The following is a 23,413-nucleotide window of genomic DNA, read 5'->3' as shown; positions in this document are numbered from 1 at the left end:
CATAGTGTGTGTGTTTTTTTTAAGTAAGAAAAAGTGACCCAGGCAACTACAAGCCCTTTTGCTTGACTTCAGTAACATGTAAGGCAGGGGTGGGCAAAATGCAGCCTGGGGGCCAGATGCGGCCCGCCAGGCCATTTTATCTGTCCTGCAGGGCCCCTAAAAAATTGAGAAAATGAATATTTATCTGCCCCAGCTGCCTGTCATGCGGCCCTCAATGGCTTGCCAAAACTCAGTAAGCAGCCCTCTGCCCAAAATAATTGCCTGCCTCTGATGTAAGGTCTTAAACCAGATACTGAAGGAAAGAATAGTAAAAAAATATGGAAGTGATTCAAAAATGGAACAAAATGCAACATGGGTTTGTGAGAGGACAATAATGTCAGACTAATTTAATATCTATCTATGTTAAGATAATGGACTTGTTAAGTAAGGATAAAAAGGTGGACTTCATTTTTCTAGATGTAAACAAAGTTTCTGGTAACCACACTTCATGGAAAATTAGTACAGGAGTGGGAGGGCACTTTAATTAGAGCGGGTCTTGGGAGCACTTCCTAATCCAATCAAACTGACAGAGGTGTCTGTCACTCAATATCATTTGGAACAAACTTAATGTTTTCCATTTATTCACCAATCAGATCAATAATTATCTCATGGGGGTGATCTGCACCTTTTTGGTGCCAAAACCACTGTCACTCAGTAAACTGGGCATGCTCAGAACCAGAAAGTAGGTCATGGTGTAATGATAGTTTGAAAGTTCAGAGCCTCCAAAACCTTCTGAGTCTGACCCACACTGAGCATGTGCCAACTGATACCCTAAGCCAGTGGTTGTCAACTGGGTTATGCGTACCCCTAGGGGTACTTAAAAAGATCATAGGGGGTACACAGAACTGATATGACTGATAATGTGACCAATAAATGCCCCAGGCATGCGCACAGCCACATGAGCAGAGCATGTAGGCGGTGAGGAGTGCAGCCCAGCAGCGTGGAGACCACCTGGGTCCCGCTGGTAAATCTGTTGTAAGGGAAGAGGTATGAGGCTGGCAGATTGAGGGCCCCACGGTGGGAGTAGGGGTGGGGGAGGGAGTGGGGTTCGGCCAGGGGCTGCCCAGCCAGGGAGGGGCATGTGACTGAGCTGCGCATGGGGTGGGGGGTCTGCTCCCATCGCTACACACACCCCCAGGAGGGCATGTGGGGTGTGTGTCCCCAGATCTGCATGTGGGGAGAGGGCAGGCTGCTGCTGCAGGCTGGGGCAGCGCCCGGCTGTTCCTGGCGGCAGTGTTGGGCTGGACTGTGCTTCGGGCAGGTGATGGCAGTGCTGGAAGTGGGGGTTGGGGGGGCTACAGCGAATTCTGGAGTGTCTGCAGCCCCTCTCATACCCCCTCCCAGTGCCACCACCAACCAGCCCCCTGCCAGGAAGACCTCAGCACAACCCTAGCCCCAGCCTGCAGCAGCAGCTTGCCCCACCCCTTGCACAGATCCATGGGCACATGTCCCCCATGCCCTCTTAGGGTGTGTGCAGCAGCGGGAGCTGCCCCCCCTCCACGTCCCCTGAATGAGGTGCTTGCAGCTCCATCCCATGCTGCACCCCAGCTGTGCATCACCTGCCCCTGCCCCAGTCCCACTCCCTCCCTCACTATGAGGGCTTCAATCTGTCCCTCCCCCCACCCTTTAAAAACAAGAAAAAAATATAAAGGGGTACATGAGCTGAAACTTTAAGACAGAAGGGGTATACTTGTTAAAAAAGACTGAAAAACCCTGCCCTAAGCAAATCACTTAACTTGAGCAAAACAGCTGGTCAGGCTGGGGACACTACACCTTCCAGCCTAACAAGAGCAGATGTCACAGGCACCCAGAGAGACCTCAGTGGTTCAGTTCAGAAGGTGACTTATCCAGTGGGAGAAGAGTTACCAGCTGTGCTCCTCAGGGATCTCTCCTACGACATGTTCTGTTTAATATTGGAATCCTCATGAAATTAGTGGGTGGGCACTAAGCTGGGGTGGGGCATTCCCAGTGTGCAGGACCAGATCATTATCTACATCTTCCCACATAAACTTGTGCAATGAGGCATGAGGAATGAAATTTAACAGTACATAGTGCGAAGTAGGGACCAATAACGAGGACTTCAGCTACAAACATGGGGGCATGGAGACTGAGAACATCTAAGAGGGGTATGGGTGTATTGGTTAATTGTAGGACGGCCATGAGCCATCAGTGTGATGCAGCAGTCAAAAAGACTACCACAATCCTAGGGTGTATTTGGTAGGGTATATGCAGTAAGGATCAGAAGGTACCAGTACCATTGAACAAGGCATTGTCAAGACCCCATTTAGAGCACAGTGGGTATGTCTACACAAGACACTTTACTGCTCAATAGCATAGTTTACTCCATCTACACATGCATATGCTTAATGTCCAGTAAACCTTGCTAATAATTCGTGAGTAAATTTGCAGCCTGCAAATGCAAATCTCCCCCTGGTCAGCTGACCATCAGGGGATGGGAAATTGCTCCCTGTCCCCAGGAGCTGCTTGCTGCCAGGGCAGATTCCCCCACTGGAGCCCAGCCGGGGATTATGTCCCCCTGCCCTGGCAGCAGGGAGCTCCAAGCTCCCACTTTGAGATTGTAATGGGAGATTGAGGGCTGGGAGAACCTTATCTCCTGGTGCCTGCTCCGTGGTCAAGGGACTGGCACTGGGAGAGAAGGATCTCCCAGCACTGGCCCCACAGTGGCAGAGGTGCTGCTGGGAGCTCCCTGTTGGCAGGGGCTGGGGAGCCTGTGCCCTGCCCAGCTCTGTGATTGCAGAGCTAAGTGGAAAACAAGCTCCCCAACCTCTGCCCTGTGTGTGGGGCAAGGGCTGGGATCTGTCCTGGCCAGGGGCAGGTCCCAGCCCTGTGTCCCAATTGGGTGATCAAGGCACGGGGTTTGGAAATTGCTGCAGAGGTGAGGTAAGTCCCAGCCCCTGCCCCCATCTGCCAGTGGGGCAGCTAACAGCTCTTTCCAAGCCCCCTGCTCCTGATAGGGGAGCCAGGACCAAGAGCTCCCTGGGACATTGTCCCCACCGCACCAGCAGGCAGCCCCTGGGGCCAGGGTGTAATGCCTCAACCCCTGCCAGGAGAAAGCTGTCTCCACCCTGCCAGTCCCTGGGCTAGCACCAATGGGGAGCCTAGAGCTCCCCCTGGTGGCAGCAGGGGCCCATTGCAGGACCCCAGAAGCAGGAGCAGTTAGGTGCCATTAGCAGCAAATCTGCTCCAGCTTCCCTGCCTGCCCAGGAGCATTTACCCATGAGTAAACTGATCCCAGATCAAATACATGTGTAGACATGCCCAGTATGCAGCTCTGTCACCAATGTTCAAAAACAACTTAAACTGGAAAGGCCACTAGGATCTTGAAGGCTATGGAAAACTTTTCTGATGAAAGAAAATTGAAAGAGTTTGACTTTCTTAGCTTAAACAAATGGAGACTGAAAGGAGATCTGATTACTCTGTACAAAGACATATGTGGGGCAAATATTAGGACAGTGAACAGGTTTTTTGGCTGAAGAACAACATTGGCATAAGGTCAAATAGCTATGAATAAATTAATCTTGGAAATAAGAAGATGCTACTTCAGGCCCAACATAGGCAACATCCTACAGCAGTCACAGGGTTAGTTCAGTCTCCATGATCTGAGTTCTTGACTTCTCTACCAGACCTGCCAGTTACTGTGAGTCTATGATGTGAAGCTGGAGCTGAGCCTCATCAAGCTTGTCTCATTTAGGGGGCCACCCGCCATCCTTCAGTTTCCACTGAGCCAGTCTGAAGTCAGACTTACATGTGAGAAAGTCTGTAAGCCAATGGCCCCCACTGCCCCCAGGATGCCATGCTTTAGAAAGGGGACCTGATAGATAAATATTACATATACATGCATACAAAAAAATATGGAGGATTCATGGGCTAAAAAAAGGCTGGCATTAATGCTGTTTGTAAATCTCTTTTCATCCCCCTTACTAATTTGCATTATGATACAGTCCTTGATAATATGATCACATACTATTTTTCTCACTGTACTTTCTCTGAGAAGACAAGGATTTCTTGTAGGGAGGTTATCTAGAGGAATTACAGGATTTGGCCTGGTTTAGGAAAGCAGGACAGTCTTGCAAAATGGTAGACAAGTGGAAAGGTTAGCTAGTGATTGGCTCCTAACACTTGGCAGTTGAGAGAGGCTGAAGGGTTGTTCCTCCCCAAAGCAGCCAGCAGGAGGACCTGCATTTTTGTGGTCGAAGTGAGAGACGGCAGTAGACTCTGGTCATTCCCAGCTCACTCTCCTTTTCAGCATCCACTCTTCGCGTGTGACATAAGAGACTGGGGAAGATGGACCTATGGTCTGACCCAGTAAATGGCAGTTCTTATTTTCTTATGTGTGCATGTTTTGAAGGCAGTAGGAACAGTTCACTCTCCATCATCCAGGAAATTTTGGTCTTGGCGCTGAACCTCCCAGCAAACACTTGCACTCTAAATGGGTGCACTGAAAGTGTGGGTGACATCTACAAGTTCAAAATACAGAACACAGGTGAAAAACAATACATTTTTAAAATCTAATCATTTTGGGTGTCTGTTTTGTGAGTTGTGAATATTTGGGGTTAGAAATACTGTAGCAGAGAGACTAAGCATTTGACTGCTAAGATGCTACAGTATAGTGATGAAGGTTTCTGATAACCAGGGATCCTGGTTTTCCATTTCCCACAGAAAAACAGGGAAAAACATGAATTTCCCTTTTTACCCAAGAAAAACACATATTTTTCATTTTAACAGAGAAACATGAAGATTTTCCACTTTTGCAAAGAGCTCTCTGCAGGCTGGCAGAGTTGCAGCCTGTGAGGGGTTGGGGGGAGTGGGAGGAGGGCAATCAGGTAGGGGGCACCATGTGTACACATACATACACCGCCAGGCAGTCTGGAAAGCAGCTCCTGCAGGTAAGTGTTGGAGGGGAGGAGGGGACTGAGGCCCCCATAAAGAGAGAGGGAGGGAGCTGGGCAGGGCTGGGGCTGCTGCCCAGCTGGTGTGGTGTGAGGCTTGGGGCCCAGGGCCACTCTGGCTGCAAGGCCCGAGCGGGAAGCAGGACAGGGCCATAGGCAGGCTGGGGGGCTGGCTCCCTGCCACTTCATACACTCCAGGTGGGGACATTGGGGGCATGTGTTCCCAGGTTTCTGCGCAGGGTGGTGCACAGGCAGACTGCCTCCTGCGGGCTCAGGCTCCCCGCCCTGCTGCCCTTCCTCCCGGAGCATCTGTGTCCCAGTGGGTGGGACCTGGCACAGCAGGGCAGAGCAGGGCTGGGCAAGGAAGCTCGGGTCTGGTACTGCAAGCCTCACACTGCCATGGTGATGCAGCCCTGCCCGCCTGGGAGCAGAAGGGGTGGTGATGAGGAGTTGTGCCCCTTGTTGCTGCAGGGCAGGCAGGGGGCTACAACGCCAGGTCCTGCTTACACTTCCTCCCCCATGGGCTCCACTCCAGCCGTACTGCCCATGGGAGAGGGAGAACTGGGCTCTAAGCTCTGCTCCAGTCCACTGCAGCAGCAGCCACCTCCCATGGGTGGCAGCCAGGGCTCCCGCGCTGCTGCAGAGGACAGGGGGCTGCAGACCTGGGTCCCTGGCTCGGTAGCCCTGACAGCCGAGGGCCTCCTCTGGCAGGGCTGAGGGAGGTGCAGGGGGCCTATGGGTAGGGAGTGAGGAATTTATTTTATTATAGTGACTGAGGCTTCCAAATTGCTTTAAAATAGTAAATATATTAATAAACCATTTCATTCAATTGATACCTATATATATAGTGGCATTTCATTTTAATTGTAGATTTAGAGTTTTTAATCAGAGAATTCGCTTCTTTTTTAAATCAGAGAATTTGTGATTTTTAAACAAAGAAAACCAAGATCCCTGCTGATCACAGGGGAGTCCCTGTCCTTTTGCAAGATTCATAAAAACTGCAATTCTGTAGAGTTGTTGTGTAAGAAACCTGACCTTTGGACACTGTTGCTTCCTCTGTTTAATAGAGCACAGATCCCACCCACTAGTATAAGGTGCAGGATGGAAAATGCTGGTACTGGGCAGCAATCCCAGCAGGGTTCACAGCATGCTGGGGGGGACGACAGGCCACGAGAGGGGAAGCAACTGCTGGCAGAACTTGAGGGCATGCCTGCTCTCACTCTCTGGTGATTTCTTTGTGGCAGAAGCCTTGTGTCACTCACATGGCTGGCATGTCTCTGCCATCAGAAAAAGGGACTCTGCTGCTATGGGGCAGAACCTGAGTTCTTTGTTTGTTTTCTTCTTGTTTCCCTTTATTTCAAAGAATTTATGAGCTTTGCCCTTAAAGAAAAATTCAGGTTGTTCTGTCCCAATCTTTAAGGACCATATTTAGCTTCTGGACTCACTTTTTAGGGTCTGGGAGCCTCTCACATGCCCAGGCCACTTTCCAAATGTTAACAGAACCAAATACAAGGGACTTGCCTAACCTCCAAACCTGATCTACCTCTGTTAAGAGCTACCACATGCCTTTAGCTACCATCTTACCCTGCCCAGGTTTCCTCTCTCCATCACATCTGTTCCATTGCCTTTTGCCATCCCTGCTTTCAGGAGCCTGAGGAGCAGCCTGGAGAGCAAGAGGTGGCAGGGTTGGGTAGGGATGATTCAGCTCCCTGTGTGTACCAGGTAACACTGACGTGGAACGCTGTCAGCCGCAATGTCTGGGCACACAGAAACTATCAGTCCCAGGCCCCTGATCAGCATCACTCCCCCACCCTAACTCCTCCACAACCCTTCTCCTTTGCTGCTCTGCACAGCCCTACTTCTCCCTCCCACCCATGCACTTCTGAATGGCACAGCTGTTTCCTTCTGTTCCCATGCCTCCTCCCTCACACCTCATGCCCTTGTCACCCCATCTGACCATTCATATCCATTCCCCACAACTGCCAGATGTTGCCCTTATACAGAGCTGCTTTCCCCAGTCATTCCCCACGCTTCTATAGTATGCCTGCCCTCTGCACACTGTCTCTCTTGCAGCCCTCCACAGGCCAACCCCACTTCTCTGTATTCTTACTGCTTCCCTTCTGCCTACTCCTTTCCCACATTTGGAACATGATGTGCATCAATCTGGGCACACAGGGCATTTGTACACATGATGGGGTTTAATCCTTAGGGTTACATTCTATGCCCCCTAAATTAAAACAGGTTTCTAATTGAAACCCATGGTTTCAATGTAGGGATTTTGTTTTCTACCACTGTTATGGTGAGGGGCCTGATCCTTTTTTATTTTTATTTTTTGGCAAGGGGACCAATCCTTTTTTGGGGGGACAGCCTGCCCATGGTTGGGGGGGGGGGGATGAGCTGACAGTGGTCTGAGCAGCCCCTAAGCTGCAGGGGACCCTGTCCTTCCCACCATGGCGGTGGTGCCCCCCTCCCCGGGCCACCCAGGTAGGCTGCTAGCAGGGTGGGTACTGCCCCAGCTAGGAGACAGCCCCCAGCCTGATCCAACTCTTTCCCAACCCTGAGCTGGGGCAGCACCCAGCCTGCTACCAGCCCACCCAGGCAGCCTCAGGGGGTGCTGCTGCCATGGAGGGACAGACTGGGCCCCCACCCGCAACACAGGGGCTGCTCGGCCTGCTAGCAGCTCGCCCCCAAACTGTGGGAGAGGTGGACAGGCTCTACCAAAAAAAAAAGAAAAAAGGATTGGGCCCTTCACTGCTTCTGCTTTCAGCAGGCTTCTTTTTTTCTCTGAGGCCCAATCCTTTTTTTCTGCAGAGCCCGCCTCTCCCACAGCTGGGAGTGTGAGCTGACAGCTGTATCACTGCAATTTGCAATGTTGCAAACTAAACTACATTGGGATGTAGTTTAGTTTGCAACAATGCAAACTCATTTAAAATCCACCAAATGCTTACACATGTACAGTGTGACACCACCAAGTCACACAATGTGACTTTTTGGTCATGTGTACATGGTAAAGGCATCACGTGTACAAGCGCCGACATAGATAAACTGTGATCCATGTAAGTGGTACTACTGACCAGCTCTTACAAGATGAACATGGGAGAAGAGTAGATAGCAGCAGGGGACACTCTTACTGTCAGACTCTTCACCTAAATGAAGAGGGAAGAGCCAGGATGGCTGACAGGACAAGGGTGGACAAGAGAAGCTCCCATGAAGTCCAGCCAGGGGTTGCTTGGATGAAGGAGTTCTCTGGCCCCAAGGCATGCTGCACCAGGGTCACCAGCCCCCTGGATCTTCACAACTGATATGAACCCCTCGCGGCACCAGTAGAGCCAGCAGAGCCACTGGCTCCAGCACTCAAGGAAGAAAGGCAACCTGCAACCACCACAAAGAAGAAACGCAGAGTGATCGTTGTGGGAGACTCCCTCTTGAGGGGGATAAAGGGAACGATTTGCCGCCCTGACCCCTTGGTCCGTGAGGTCTGCTGCCTCCCAGGGGCCCATATCTGGGATGTAGCTGAGAGGATCTTGAAACTTGTCCAACCCTCTGACCACTATCCCATACTCCTCATCCATGTGGGCACAAATGACATGGCTTGGAGCAATCCCAGCTGGGTTATGAGTGACTACAGGGCTCTGGGGGCAGGGCTTAAAGGGTTGGGGGTGCAGATAATTTTCTCCTCAATCCTTCTGGTTAGGGGTCACGGGCACAGGAGGGAGAGATGAATTGAAGAAGTAAACAGAAGACTGTGGTGTTGGTGCCTATGAGTGAGGTGGAGGCCACACCTCACTTGACTATGCACAAATGCCAGAAGCCTGGGGAACAAGCAGGAGGACCTGGCCCTTCTGCTAAACAAAAATGAATACAATTTCATAGGGATAACAGACTTGGTGGGACTCCCCTGTGACTGAACCACAGGTATAGATGGCTATGTCTTGTACAGGAGGGATCATGTTGAAAGAAAGGGCAGGGGTGTAGCTCTCTATATGAAGGAGCAGTACATTTCCCTACAAGTGGATATTGGCACCCAAAGAAGGCAACTTGAGACCCTCTGGGTTAGATTATGGAGGGACGTGGTGAAGGGGATATCATGGTAGGAGTCTATTACAGACCTCCTAACCAAGAGGAAGAACTTGACTACAAAATCAGTAAGGAATTGGCAGCGACTGCACACTCTCAATGCATGGTTGTCATGGGTGACTTCAACTACCCTGACATCTCATGGGAATAGCACTCAGCCAAATCTGATCGGTCGCAAAGCTTCCTCACTTGCATTGACAAAATTTACTTGTCTCAAGAAGTCTATGGGCCGACAAGACACAAGACACAAGCCACTGCTGGATCCAGTACTGGCCAAAGGGGATGATCTAGTGAGCAACCTGAGAATTGAAGGGAAGCTTGGTAACAGTGATCATTAGTTGATCACTTTCTCTATCCATCGCAAAGCTGGCAGATCAGTCAGCAATGCAGAAATCCTTGACTTTAGGAAATCGAACTTTCACAAGCTCAGGAGGCTGGTTGCCGAGGCCCTGAATGGCCATGACCTGACAGGAAGGGGAGTCCATGATGAGTGGTTGCTCCTTAAGGACGTGATCCTTGAAGCGCAAGGGAAGTCCATTCCGGCCTGTAGGAAAGGTAGCAGAAGGGATGAGTAACCCCCTGGCTAAATAGGGAACTCATGGACCTCTTATATCTGAAAAGAGAAGCCTATAAGCAATGTAAGTCAGATAACATCACCAAAAAGGAGTATTCAGCACTGGCCCATACCTGCAGGGAGTGAATTAGAACAGTCAAGGCTGAAACCAAATTCAAACTGGCTACAGGAATCAAGGACAATAAAAAGTCCTCCTTCAGATTGTGACAGGGTCAAAACCTGATAGCATTCAACATGGAGAAATGCAAGGTGCTCCACCTTGGGAAAAAAATACACATCGTATTTATAGGCTCGGCAATGCTACACTCACTAGCACAATGACTGAAAGAGACTTGGGGGTCATGATTGACCACAAGATGAACATGAGCTACCAATGCAATGCTGCAGCCAGCAAAACTAACAAAACCCTGGCTTGCATCTACCGATGCATCTCAAGCAAGACCCAGGAAGTCATCCTCCTGCTTTTCTAGGCCTTGATGAGGCCACAGATGGAGTACTGCATTAAGTTCTAGGCTCTGAACTTTAGAAAGGATGTGGAAAAGCTTGAGAGAGTCCAGAGGAGAGCCACGTGCATGATTAAAGGACAAGAGAGCAGGCTTTATGAGGAGAGGCTGAGAACCATGGGACTCTTCAGCCTGGAGAAGCGAAGACTCAGGGGGGACTTGGTGGCAGCCTATAAGTACATAGGATCTGGGAGAATGTCTGTTCCCCAGAGCATCCCAAAGGAAGACAAGGTCTAACAGTCACAAACTCCTAGAAGACCATTTTAGGCTGGACATAAGGATAAACTTCTTTACCATCCGAGTCCCCAGAGTCTGGAATAGACTCACCTCAGAAGTGATGCAAGCACCTACTCTGGACCTGATGATCTTGCAAGGTCCCTTCCAGCCCGGATGTCTATATGAAATGCTATGGGGGCATGGGGCTCATCTAAGCTCTGCATAGGACCTGAAAGTATTATGAGGGAAATAGGTTCTATGGGAGGGCAGGGTAGAGAAATTCAGCTCTGCAGTGGGGTGGAAAGTGAATCAGGTGGTAACATGAAGGATCTCTGACCTCTTCAGAAGGGGAATATAAGGGAAAATGCACCTCAGAATTGAAGCTGACCATGTGAATAACTGATTGCTGATGCATACTCAGGAAAAACATCTGGAAAATCCCCAGAGACAAAAATCTCAGGAGTTGAGCTAAGGTTATGCAAGTGCTACCATAAACTGATTTGCAACTGAACAACGTTATTTTGTTTCCATTTGGATAGAGTCATAGAATCATCTAGTCTAGTGGTGCTCGTGGTTTTGGCCCTGTAAACCAGATGGATGGCATGTGGCCAGCTTGCGGGCCAGATTGGGCCCCATGCCACCCCTTCAAACTGGAATTGGGCCCTGGAGCTCCATGCTGCCCTCATATGCCATGATCATGCCCTGGGGCCCCATGCTGCCTCTGCCCAGCCAAGGGCCTTGCACTGCCTCTGCCCAGCTGGGTTTGATCTCTGGGGCCCCAAACTCCCCCCATCCAGTCCCCACACTACTGCTGTCTGGCCCCTATGCCAGACTGCATCACCCTGAGAGCTAAGTCTAGTGAGCAGGACCATGGCTCCTCGGGCTCTCCACAGATCCATGGGGAGCCCTGTAGGTTGGATGCTGCAGCACTAGGGGCTGGGGCTGGTCTGCGGACCAAGGATAGAGTACCTCTGATCTAGTCTGACCTCCTGTGTAATGGTAGGCCATAGGACTGCTCTGAATAAACTCCTGTTTGAACTAGAACATGCCCTTTAGAAAACAGCCAATCTCATTTAAAATTGCCAGTGACAGAGATAATGTCACAGCCCTTGGTAAATTTATTCCAATGGTTAATTACCCTTACTGCTTAAAGCATATGCAAAATAGGACAAAATTGCTGCTAGCTGGGGGAAAGTGAGAGGGAGCTGGCGTGCCAGACTGGCAAGGATAGGACTGAGATATCAGAGTGGCACAGCAGGGAGGAATAAGAGAAGAAATCCAAGGGTGGGGAGAGTAACGGGTGGGGACATTGGGAGTGGAGGGAAAAGAGAAAAATAGAAAGAGTTGGAGACAGGAAAAGCTTTTCCCAGACAGCAACAGACACTGGATTTAGGGTTGGATAAAAGATCTTGACAATTAGGGAGGTAATAGGGAGATGGGAAATTCGAGGAAGGATTAAAGGAACAGAGGGGAATGAGGGAGACCTTATCATGACCTGGATAAGAAGGCAGGGAATTTGGGGTCCATTTGGCTGCAAGGGAGTTATTAATTGTGCCACTGCTTATCTACTTACTCCCCATGCTATTTTTGGGGTGTCTTTCAGGCCTGGAGCCTGCTGTAGTTGTAGGACAAACAAAGGTGGCTGGTGCTGTTGGACAGGAAGTGATCCTACCTTGTAACCTCACTCATCAAATGACTTCAGTGACTTGGAAATTCCAGAAAAGATCATACACCACCAGAAGACAAGAATCACAAGAAGACACTGTGATCAAATATCACAATGATGTCTTTAAAGGTAAAATCCTAAATTCACCATGCCTACCCCCTATGCAGGGCTGGGCAGCCCCCTCTCCTCCACAGTGGAGTTCTAATCCCAGCATTCTTATTCTTCCTGAAGGGAAGGCTCCGATGGCAAATCGATCTGAATTAATTGCAAAGGACTTTTCCCTGAAAGTGCAGAAACTGACACCTTATGATGTTGGCGAGTATACCTGTGTCCTCTCTGTCACGACCAGATTCACAGTCCAGCTGGTGGTGTTTGGCAGTGAGTGATTGGGGACCATAATGAGACCTTTCTGGGAGAGGAAGGACCTGAGTCCCAGGGGCTTTGAGAAATGGCCCTGCTGAGACCCCTCTCCCTGATCCATCTCCTCCAGCCTGTGCTGGTGCAGATCCCTTTCCTTCAGTTTCTCAAAGTCCAAGCTCCTCATATTCCCCTTTTTCTGGGATATCAATAAAGACCCTTCACTCCCAGACAGACCTTTGTTTGGGGAGGCAGGCAAAGGAGAAGACTCACTGACTGGGCTCTTTCTTTCTACAGTTACAGAGTTGACAAAATATTTGCTACACAATCAAGTTCTCTCTGTCAGCTTGCAGCAATACCCCTCTGCCCAAAACAAAATCACTGTCAGCTGGTGGGACAACAAAGACATGGAAGTGAAGAACAAGCAGTCACAGACAGACCAATATAGTCTGCACAAAAGTGGTCTTCGGATTACAGACAGTGGGAAATGGAAATGCAAGATCAAGTTACAATTCCCACCCTTTGACCTGGACATCCCCTTTGATGTGATTGTGATAGGTAGGGAAAACACTGGATTCTGGGACTCCTCCTCTCCACACACATAGACCCTGGGATGGGCAAGTCTCCCTCACTACCTCAGTCCTGAGCATTTGGAGCAATGAAGCTCCAGGTCCTTTCTCTTAGGATTTCTGGACTTCTGAAAATCCACATTGAACAAGTGACCTTGAATAAGTCACTTATTCTCCCTTTGTGGGAGATGTGGTGGGGAAGCTTGCTTACTGTAAGTACCTCCAGGTAATTGGTATTTGGTAGTCCCTCTAATCCCAACATTAGTACATTGGCATAATAGATGCAAAATAAACTACCCTCCTCCCCTCAGTCCTCTTTCCACAGCATCCCACCATCTGTCTCCTTCCCACTGGAGTTTATGCCTTTAAGACCCTGCAGGTGTCTCTCATTTTTCTCCCCACAGCTGAAGCTTTGGTGAGCCCTGTGGGTTTTTAGCTCTTCAAATCTTTACCAAGAGTCCAGCTCCTGATATTTTCTGTGGCTGTTTTCTGAACCCCACCCCAAACTGACCACAGTAATCAAACTCAGGTCTTCCTGGAGTTGCACAAAATGCCTGGGTGAAGTTGAAAAAATGAGGAGGCTATTGCTCCACATACTTCTGTTTGTTCTTCTCTCTCTGCTCTGAATTCAGGTTTCAACGATTTGGAGAGTGAGATCCAGTATGCAGCTGTTAATACAACAGTGTCCTTCTCATACTCACTGAATCTCCAGGGAGTAAAATGGACGGGGAGCCTTAAAGGACATTTGGATTGGAAAGCAAAGGCAGATGACAACTATGGGGAGATAATGAACTTCAACATCACTAATCAAGGATTGGCCTTGCCCAAGCAAATTAAGCGCTTTGGGTTCAAGGCAGATGAGAAACCTTTCAGACCCCTGTGTGTAACTCTGTCTAAAGTTCTGTTTGAAGATGCTGGATGGTACCAGTGCAGAGTCGCATTTGACTTTGGACATGTGAAGACTGCTATCCACCTGGTAGTGATGACAGGTGAGAGGAAAGTAACCCCCAGAAAACAGGCTGGGGGAGTGTCCCTCTAGAGGTGTCTCCTGCAAGGAGCCCTGAAATCCTGAGATTATCCTCTCACTTGTGTCTCCCCCTTCTGTTGTCTACAGTCGCTGCCACCCCCACTGGGCCTCTCTCCAAAGGGGCTGAGGTGACACTGCACTGTCAGCTCTCAGCTCTCCCCTTACAGAAAGGCCTACTGATCTGGCACCGTGTGAATGGGACAAAAGAGGAATCTAAGCAGGTGACGCACAGGGAGGTGGACGTGAAGGCCAGGACTGCAGGGCTATGGAGGTGTAGCTTCGTATTGGAGGACAAAACATTAATCAGCGTTGACTACATGCTGGGTATGGGGACTAACTCCACATTGCTGCCTCTATACTGAGGAGCCTTTTGTCTCTGTCTGCCTCTTAGTCTTCCACTCCCACTGACTGTCATCTCTCCACAGAGGAAGCTGCCGAGTGGAATACCTATGCACTGATTCTGATTGGGGCAATATCTGGAGCGAGTGTGGCCCTACTTTTCTTTGTCAGCCTGGGTACGTTTATCTGTACCGTATGGCAGCGCAGACAGGTGAGTCCTTGAATCCTTGTATGCAGTGAAATGAGTCAAGTCCTGGCATTTAAAATGAGTCTCTAAGAATCCTCACCTTCAGATGGGCAAGTGGGAGGGGATATGAAAATCCCACCTGGGGAAAGGGATCTCAGATCATACAGCCCAAACAACTCTCCTTGGAGTTTGGTGGATACAACCTACCCTGTCGGGGGGGGGCGTGATTTGAAACCTTCAACCACTTCAGAGAGAACTTTCAATGCCAAAATAAAAACTTGTGCCACACTCCTCCTCTCTTGGCAGCGGCGGGCAGAGAGGATGGTGCGAGTCAGACGAGACCTGCTACAGAACAGAACGTGTCAGTGTCAACAGTAAGTATTGTGGCCAGCACATCTAGGGCAGGAAGAAACTTGGGGTTTAAGACAGTGGGAAGACATAGGGAATGAGACATGGACTTTTCACCACCTTGGCTATGGTTGGAGGACAGTCATCTCTATGTATAGTTGTCATGTTAATTATCCTGGCTGTGGTTAACATAAATCAGCATCTATTCAGAGCAGCCCCTCTCACGTTTAATCAATTTGCTGCTACACCCCACTGCAGCAGGGCACTAAGATGTACCTGCTCCTTAAGGCTGAAGAAGCCTGGCCAGGGAGCTGGGCAGGCTAAGCAGAGCTCCCCAGCTGCAGGTTGCCAGGGTAACAGCCTAAGGGAGTAATCGGCCACACCTGCTGACATCAGCAGACGGGCAGGAGGCGGGTTCTGGGATATATAAGCCCAGGCTGTAGCTAGCAGATGCATGCTCTTTCTCTAGCAACTGACAGGGAAGGTGCTCCTGCCTGCTGAAGCTACTTGAGACTTGGTGTTGCCTGCCTAGCTCTCCTAGGACTGCCTGCTATCTAGGTGCTACATGACTACAGGGAGTCTCCCAAGTACCTAGAATAGGGGCATGTTACTCTGAGTGGATGTTTGTCCCCTTAAAGAGGCATAACAGTGTTGCTATTGCTGGTATTTAAGTTATTGCCTAGGGGCTTGTGTTTGTGTTCATGTTTACCCTGGAGGATTGGGATGAGGCTATAAGGGGAGGTTTGGAGGCCTCATTAGTGCCTGGAGAGAGTGGGTGTATGATTGGGTAGAGCCCAAGAGTCAGGCACAGTGAGCCCAGAGTGCCAGGAGGGTGCTGCCAGAAGGCTCCACTTTGGAGCCAATCTGGTGGAGAGGCTGCATGCATGTCTGCAGCCTTTCTCCCCTAGCTCTGCTATCCTCCTCCCCCCCAGCTCTGGTGCTGTCATCAAGATAGGAGTGGGGAAAAGGCAGGGGAAGGAGCTCCGTTCTGGGGTCTGCCTAGTCTGTGCTTGAGGTGGGTAGGGGGACTTCAATCTATTTTCCTGCCTTGCCCAGCACGGGCTGGGCAAACCCCAGAATGGAGCTCCCCTGCCTGCCTTCTCCCCCTTCCACCCTGATGACATCACCAAAGGTGGTTCTGAGCTGCATCAGCCCAGCTCTACTCCCAGCAGTGACAAACAGAAGTTAATGAAGGCACTTCACTTTGGAGAACCTTCATCTGAACCCTCCTTAAATGAGGGCTAATTGTTGTACAATTGGGCACTTTTAAAGCACTCTGCAGCCATGTGCTTCTGTCAGGGCATGGCTGTAGAGCAGTGTCTCCCAGCCTTTTCCAGCTCAAAGCATAGCTACATTAATAAAAAAGTTTCTGTGGCACACCTGTTAAAGCATTCCCCATCCTCATACCTATTGTAACTCATTGTAGCTTATTGCCATCACAAAATTCTGCAGCACACCTAGTCATTTCTGACAGCACACTTTTGTGCTGTGGCACAGTGGTTGGGAAACGGATGTAGAGTGCTTTCAAGGGGCTAACTTTGTGACAAATATCGCTTCTGTCAGTGCCTGTAGATGTCAAAAATCATTGGCATGAGTGTGCTGCCTTGTGGTGGCTCATATCACTGCTGCTGACACTGGCTCCTTTTTCTACATAGTTCAGTGTAAAATCATTGGGGGCATTTGTATAAACAGCGAAATGCGCATCAGCACTGAGAAAATGGTGGCGGTGCACTTTTGAACTAAAACACATCACAGCTATTTTAATTCAAAAGCACACTGCTGCCATTTTCCCAGGACTGATGTGCGTTTTGCCGTTTATACAAATGCATGAGACAGTGCCGGGTGCCTCATCTTGCATGTGGAGCAGATTCAGTTAATCAAGTCTGCTCCAACACGCTAGATCTCTGGCACGTCGGAGCAGGCAAACATTTGTATAAATGCTCTGGTAGTCTCGCAGAGACTGTGTCAGTTGTAAGATGGTCATCTTTCATCATGTTATACATTGATGAGAACCCCTCAGTCATTCACTGTACTGTATGCTGTTCACAGGACAAGAGCAGCATCTTTTACCAGACCGTTTCCAAAGCAGTCTTCAATATACTGCATGAAGATCAGCACTTAACCTGTGCATGACTTGCCTGGTATCCAGCTTGCTCTGCAATTAGGTGCTTTTCAATGAATGATGAGATGACATGTGATTTAAACTTAGATGTCTGTTCAGTTTGCAGATTTAGTGTGTTGTAGGGGATTGCTTGTCCCAGACAGATCAGATAGGGAGCAACAGGGCAACCATCTTTATTGTACAGAACAAAAAAAATGTTAACTGAATGCTTCTCAAACATGATTTAGTCAGCTATAAGGCAGTGGCAACACGTAGGAGATGCACAGGGGTGCACCCCCTGAGAGTGCTGGTGCCCCCACTGAGAGCAAGCGCTCTTGGTTTAGGCAATGGGCGGGGGGGCAGGTAGAGTGCTGATGCCCCCCTCCAAGAAATATTGCCGGCACTTCCAGGCTCAGCATCCAGCCACGTGGGGATCCCCCTTCCACCACCAACACCGCTGCAGCTGCTGGCAGATGGTCCACACTCTGCCTGCCCTTGCCTCCAATGCCTGTGTCACCACCTGTGGGCGGCCACCATGTCCCCCAGCCTCAGGAGGCACATGTCACTTATGCTATAAGGTGCACATCTACCCTATCTTCTGTCTGACTGCAGACTAACACAGCTAACTACAGCAGGCAAACCAGAGGCAAGTTCAACACAGGATAGCTCTATCTACACTCCTCCCCCCACAAAACACACATCCACACATACACCATCCAGTATACAACACCCTTCCCCTGCCCTGGACCAGACAGTGACTCGCCTTGGACAACTCAGTTCAGGGGTTGCAGTCATTTAACTGGAGATAGCAGCAAGCTCTTCTTGAGTTGCATCAGCAGCTGGAAATTTTCCTGAGTTCAGAACAACAGCTGCTGGACTTGTAAGAACCAGTCCTTGTACCAGTATAGTGTCTTCTGGATTTGTAGATGGTATATCATCTAGAAGTTGATCTTATATTTGGTTGACATGTCTGCCAAGTGTCTTGTGATCTGAAGTCTTGGCTTTATAGGATACTGGTCTTGTAGCTTCAAGAACAGCTGCAGACACGCAACATGGCTCAGTTGAATAGTTTTGGGTGTACACAGGGTAGTTTGATTTGATGACAATAGGAGTGGACCATGACAGATTTACTAGTGCTTAAAGGACACCTTACTTAACAAGATGATTAATTTCTGCATTAACTTTTGGATGGAGGGTGAATGCAACATGACGAGACTTCTTTCACATTGGTGCCACTATTGGATCCAACATAAATAAAACAGGTGGGCTTTTGTATGTACCTTGCCTTTCTTCAATTTTTTTAAAAGAACTCCTTTAGGATATCTTGAGTGGTGTTTGCCACAACCCTTCATGCCCCTGTTAATTTGATGCCCAGCTGCTCAAAACATTCTCCATCAAGCAAGCTTGCTCACTGTCTTGCAACTATGAGACGATAGACTCCTGGATTCATCCTGTAGTTGAATGTTGATTTAACATTCTCCACTTAAACCAACAGTTTGTTTGTTCTGGTTGACAAGTCTTGTTTTGCATGGAACAATAAGAGAATGATTTTTGAGACCATTCATACATTTCTACTGAAATTAAGAAAAACCTGGATCCTGAGTGTACCTCTATGACGCATGAAATGCCTTAGAGTATCACTGTCATTTATATCTTTTGTAGAGGCACTGTTTCCACACTCTTGTCAGGTCTGGTAGTGTGGGCATCTGAGTTTCACAGTCTAAAATTCTATTAAGACCTGCAACAGTATTTGTGGCAGCTGGAGGCATACCTTCCATGGTTACCTTCTTTTTGTATGGTTTGAACTTTTGACGACATACACGTTCAGTGCAATCCTTGCACTTGCAGTGATGTTATTGGTACCAGGAAACAGCTTGTGTCCTGCAGGGATGATGTGTAAGGGGTGCATGTCGGTGCACATGCACTCCCTGAGCGTGGCAGCGCACCCCCTACAAAAAGGTGCCACTGACACTGTCAGCAGTGCCTGCAGACAGTAACCACTCACCCCCCACCCCCTCGCCTTCAACATTGCTGGCAGCATCTGTAGGCAGTGAGCAATCCCCGCTGGCCACCACCACCACTGCTGGTGGCATCTTTGGGTGGTTGCTGACCCCTGGCTGGCACTTGCCACCCCCTTCATGCCCCCAACAGCATCCATGGGAACTCCTGCTGCTCCCACCATGCTCCCACCAGGGGCACATGTCATTCATGGTGTCATGTCTGGATCTCGCTATAGCTATAGAAGTTTCACAGAGATGAAGAATTTATTTCCTTGTGCACTGGTCATGACTTCTGTGGATAATTCCTTTTAGATTGCGCTTGGTGAGTCGATTGACATCGTTTTCATAGACAATGCTTAGATCTCCTTTGTCTAGAAAAATACAGCTCATGAGCAAGTGCTTCTTCTTGGACAATAGTGAATGTTAAGTTTTGCTTTGTGTGCAGTCTGCATTTTAGGGAGTCATCTTGAATCCCACAAATTTACACACCCTCAATAGAGACTAAAGACAGGTACCAAAACTACAGTTCTTGGACAGATCCTTTTGTTTGACAGATGATTGGTCTGGTTGAAATGGAAACATCTGATTGCTTTAGAAAGAGTCCATGTAAAATTATATTTTTAGTAGTATGAGGATCTCATTGTAGAACTTGTTATAGGGCTTGGCCAGGGACATGAGTAAGCAAACAATGTCAGAAGCCTGTAAGTAGATAAGAGCTGGTAGCATGGCACATTTCTCAGAGGTCTGACTGGTTAACTTCACTGATCTAACTGGCTTCAGATGGAACTCCTATACCGACAAGCTTGTCTTCTAAGGCAGTGACCTGGCTACATCAAAGACTTTGATACAATACTAGATAGGCATGGTGCAGAGCAGCTGCACGGAATACCCCATGGGGAGAAACCCCTTTATTAGGCTCCCTGAACAGTGCAGTCCTCTTTTCTCCCTTGCATTCTTGGCACTCCCAGTTCAGAATGAAACGCAGGAAGCCTTCTGCTTACTGGGGGTCCCATCCCTATTGCCAACTTTGTGTATTGCAGGGGTGTGTTTGTGCTAGTGAGATCACACAGGGCAGCCCACTTTGTTGTACAACAGTCTTAAGTGAGTGCTTGTCAAACATAACAGCAGGCAGCAACAGAAGATAAACACAACATGGAATAGCCGCACTTACTGAATGCTACCACTGTGCACAAATGTGCACGCGCATGTGAGCATGTGCGTGTGCACACACACTAGCATATTTACTCAAAAATAAGATGAAGTTTTTTTCCCCAATCAGCACGGGTATACAGAAACCTTCATCTTTATATTCACATGCAAAAAACCCTCATTAAATACATTACCTATCACTAAACTGCTGCCAGAAGCAGAATATGTTCAGTCATGGAAAGTAACTGTGAGGTTGATTGAAAACAGCCCACACCAAGCATGCCTACAAAACACATGGTTCATGTTGTACAACATACTGATGGGAACCTTTTTGTTTGTTTGTTTTGTTTTTGCCCTTAAAAAATAGGCACATGTTCCCTACACAATGAACTGGCACCAGGCCTGGAGACATTGCTGTATCAGGCCAGCTCCGGGGAGGGTAGAGCCAGCACTAACACCTCCCCTTGGTGCCAAAAATGCTTGATCTCTTTTGTAAAAAAGAAAAAAAAAAGGAAAATTATAGCACAGTAAGAACTACATATCAAAAACACACAGCTACATGTATTAAACCCTTAAACACAATACATCAACTTCTCACAAAAACCAAAACCTTACAGAACCTCATGAAAAAAATTTTTACTTCCGTAACCACCTGAAACTCTCTGCCCTTCTCATCAGTCCTCTGTTGGTTTAGTGAAACAAGTGTGTCTAGTCCTTTTACTTCCACGTCTCCACCTCTTCCTCTCTGATCTCTTGTCCTGATCAATGTAGTATTTCAGTTCATGCAGCCCCAGCTTCAGGCACTCTTTCAGTAAAAGCCAACTCCTTAAACACCCAGAGGTTTCTTACTTTCCATAAATTAGTTTTAAACACATGCTAATAAAGTCCTTAATAGTGTTTCCGTGGGTCCCTTTGGAATAAGTCCATATAGTACCATCTTCCGTGCTAATGACAGGTTTATTTTGGTGATACTCAGAAAGCAGTGGACCCTTTCCCACATCCTCTTTGCATACGTACACTCCCAAAACATGTCCTACTGTTTCTTCTTCCCTACATCTCTCCCTTGGGTACCATGATGAGCTTGTCAAGCCCAATCTCTGTTTCACTTCTCTCACTAGCAAGATATTTCTTACTTACAGCCATCCATGCTAGGTCAGCATGTAGCTTCTTAGTTGTTTACCTGCCACCACTACCCACACCTTCTTCACTTGTCCTTCTGTGAAATTTCCCATTAGCACCATCCTGTCTCTCTCCTTTACTGTTTTCATCAATTTCTTATGATCCTTCAGGACCTCCAGTGCTACCGTCCCTATCTAATACCTCTGTATGAATCCTTCCATCCTGATGTAATAAATTGGAAGTTTTCATGCCCATGGACTCTTCATAGAGGTCTGATATACTCCCCATTCCCTCAAAATCATAGCTGTGTGAAATCTGGTGATACATGCTGCTTTCCCTTCTCCCTCTGTTGCTGCCTTGCATATCATGCTTACATATTTCACATAGACAAACAATCCCAAGTCCAGCAGCCCCCATCCACCATCTCTCATGCTTTGTACAGTTCAGCTCTAACCAACCCTTGTCTTCCTTCATTCCAGAAGTACACACACATTTCCCTCTGTACATTTGCTGTCTGCCACCACATCAGTGGGAATACAATTCCTGTACATAAAATAATCAACAGTAGTACAGCCTTAAATGCCCCCAGTTTTCTGGCAAAGAACAGTACCCTTCTGGAATATAAACAAAGTATCTGCCATAGTCTTGCTGTTACTTTTTCTCATGCCATATTACCTTTCCCTTTGGCATCCATCAGGATCCCTAGCACTCTGATTTCTCTCTCTTTCTTATTTGAAGGTCCAACTTCTCCAAATCCTTCCAGTTCCCCATTCCCATTATGGTGCTTTTTGATCTATTTAGTTTGGCCCAGGGGCAGGCAATTATTTCTGCCAGAAGGCTGCTTAACAAGTTTTGGTGAGCTGTCAATAGGTGCATGGGTAGCCCTGCCCCTTGAGATGCCCTGCCTCCTGGTTACCATACTGGGACCTGAAGTCCCTCCCCTAACCCCTGACCTTTGCCACTGGAAGTTCCTCCCCTTGCCCCACAGAAATACTCCTTTTGGGAGAGGAGGGTTGCCATCTTGGAACCAAAAAAATCCAAATCATACACTAAAAATATTTGTCATGATTTGTGTTTCTGTAGTGTATATAGAGGCGATTGTACAGTAACTCAAAATTAAAGTCTTACATGTGTGCTGGCACCTGGAAGCACATGGCTCCAGCACTGCACATGGAGGCAAGGAGTGAAGCCTGCCCAGCCTGCCACTATCTCGGGGGCTCTGCATGGAGCGCCTACAGCTCCTGCACTCATGCAGCACAGAGGGAAGCCCCATGCTGAAGCCAACTGTCTTCACCGCCCCCTGCCACTCAGGTCCGAGGACTCCGTGGGCAATCAGGGGCTGGGGCTTCCCTCTACATCCAGCAAGAGTCCCAGGACCAACATGGCAGGAGGTAGGAAAGACAGCTGGCTTCAGTGTGGGGCTTCCCCCAGGGCTGCATGAGTGCAGGAGCAGCAGGCACACCACGCGAACCCACTGTGATAGAGGCGTGCTGGACAGGCTTGGCTCCAGAGCACTCCTGCCTGCTGCTGCTGGCAGGAGCTGCATGCCATGTGCATGAGTGTGTGTGTTGGGGGGTGTTCCCCCCACGCTCCCTCACACCCACACCCTGCCCAGCCAAGCTCCACACTCCCGTTGCCCCTCTGGACACGGGCTCCACAGTGCCACCAGCCCTAGCCCTATGCTCCATATTCATCCAGCTCAGCTGTCTACCCCTGTCGCTTTCCTACCTGGTGTCTGGAGCAAGTAGGATGCTAGGGAAGCCAAGCATGTCCCCTGGTGGCTGCAGCAGTGGCAGCAGCATGAGTGCAGGAAGCTGCTGCTGGCCTGGCTGGGTCCTTCTGCCTGCAAGGGTGGGAGCAAGGTGCAATAAGGTATGTTGGCGGGGGGGTGTTATATGTTGGCACCTCACTCCCACCATCACGAGTGGAAGGGCTGGGCGAGGTACAATTCATTGATGGGCACCCATGGGCTGGATGAAAGTGCTTGGTGGGCTGAATCCAGCCCACAGGCCATATTTTGCTCACCCCTGGTTTAGCCTCTGCTGTTTCTCTGTACTCTGATGTTTGCTTTAGCACCCTATCAAAAGTCTCTCTCAAATTACTTGTGACAGGAGTGCCTCTTCTGGAGTCCTATCAGTGACCCTGCCCTCCTGTGTCATAGTTTCTAGGGTCGGAAGGGACCTGAGCAGATCATTGAGTCCGACCCCTGCCATGGCAGGAAAGAGTACTGGG

The 23,413-nt window shown here is 48.9% G+C and overlaps 1 protein-coding gene across 1 annotated transcript in view; it reads left to right on the top strand.

The window, feature by feature from the left end:
- Positions 1-23,413, top strand: part of CD4 (CD4 molecule) — a 33,451-nt gene that overhangs the window by 4,024 nt on the left and 6,014 nt on the right. Inside the window, exons 2-8 of the mRNA XM_019527697.1 lie at positions 11,923-12,114; positions 12,217-12,363; positions 12,640-12,900; positions 13,544-13,900; positions 14,026-14,262; positions 14,364-14,488; positions 14,771-14,838. Coding sequence (XP_019383242.1) covers positions 11,923-12,114; positions 12,217-12,363; positions 12,640-12,900; positions 13,544-13,900; positions 14,026-14,262; positions 14,364-14,488; positions 14,771-14,838 — 1,387 coding nt within the window. The remainder of the gene's footprint in view (positions 1-11,922; positions 12,115-12,216; positions 12,364-12,639; positions 12,901-13,543; positions 13,901-14,025; positions 14,263-14,363; positions 14,489-14,770; positions 14,839-23,413) is intronic.

This window comes from Gavialis gangeticus, unplaced genomic scaffold, assembly GCF_001723915.1.
Source record: "Gavialis gangeticus isolate Ggan-Ray unplaced genomic scaffold, GavGan_comp1, whole genome shotgun sequence".
NCBI classification, from domain to species: Eukaryota; Metazoa; Chordata; order Crocodylia; family Gavialidae; genus Gavialis; species Gavialis gangeticus.
This window is presented reverse-complemented; position numbering and strand designations above follow the sequence as displayed.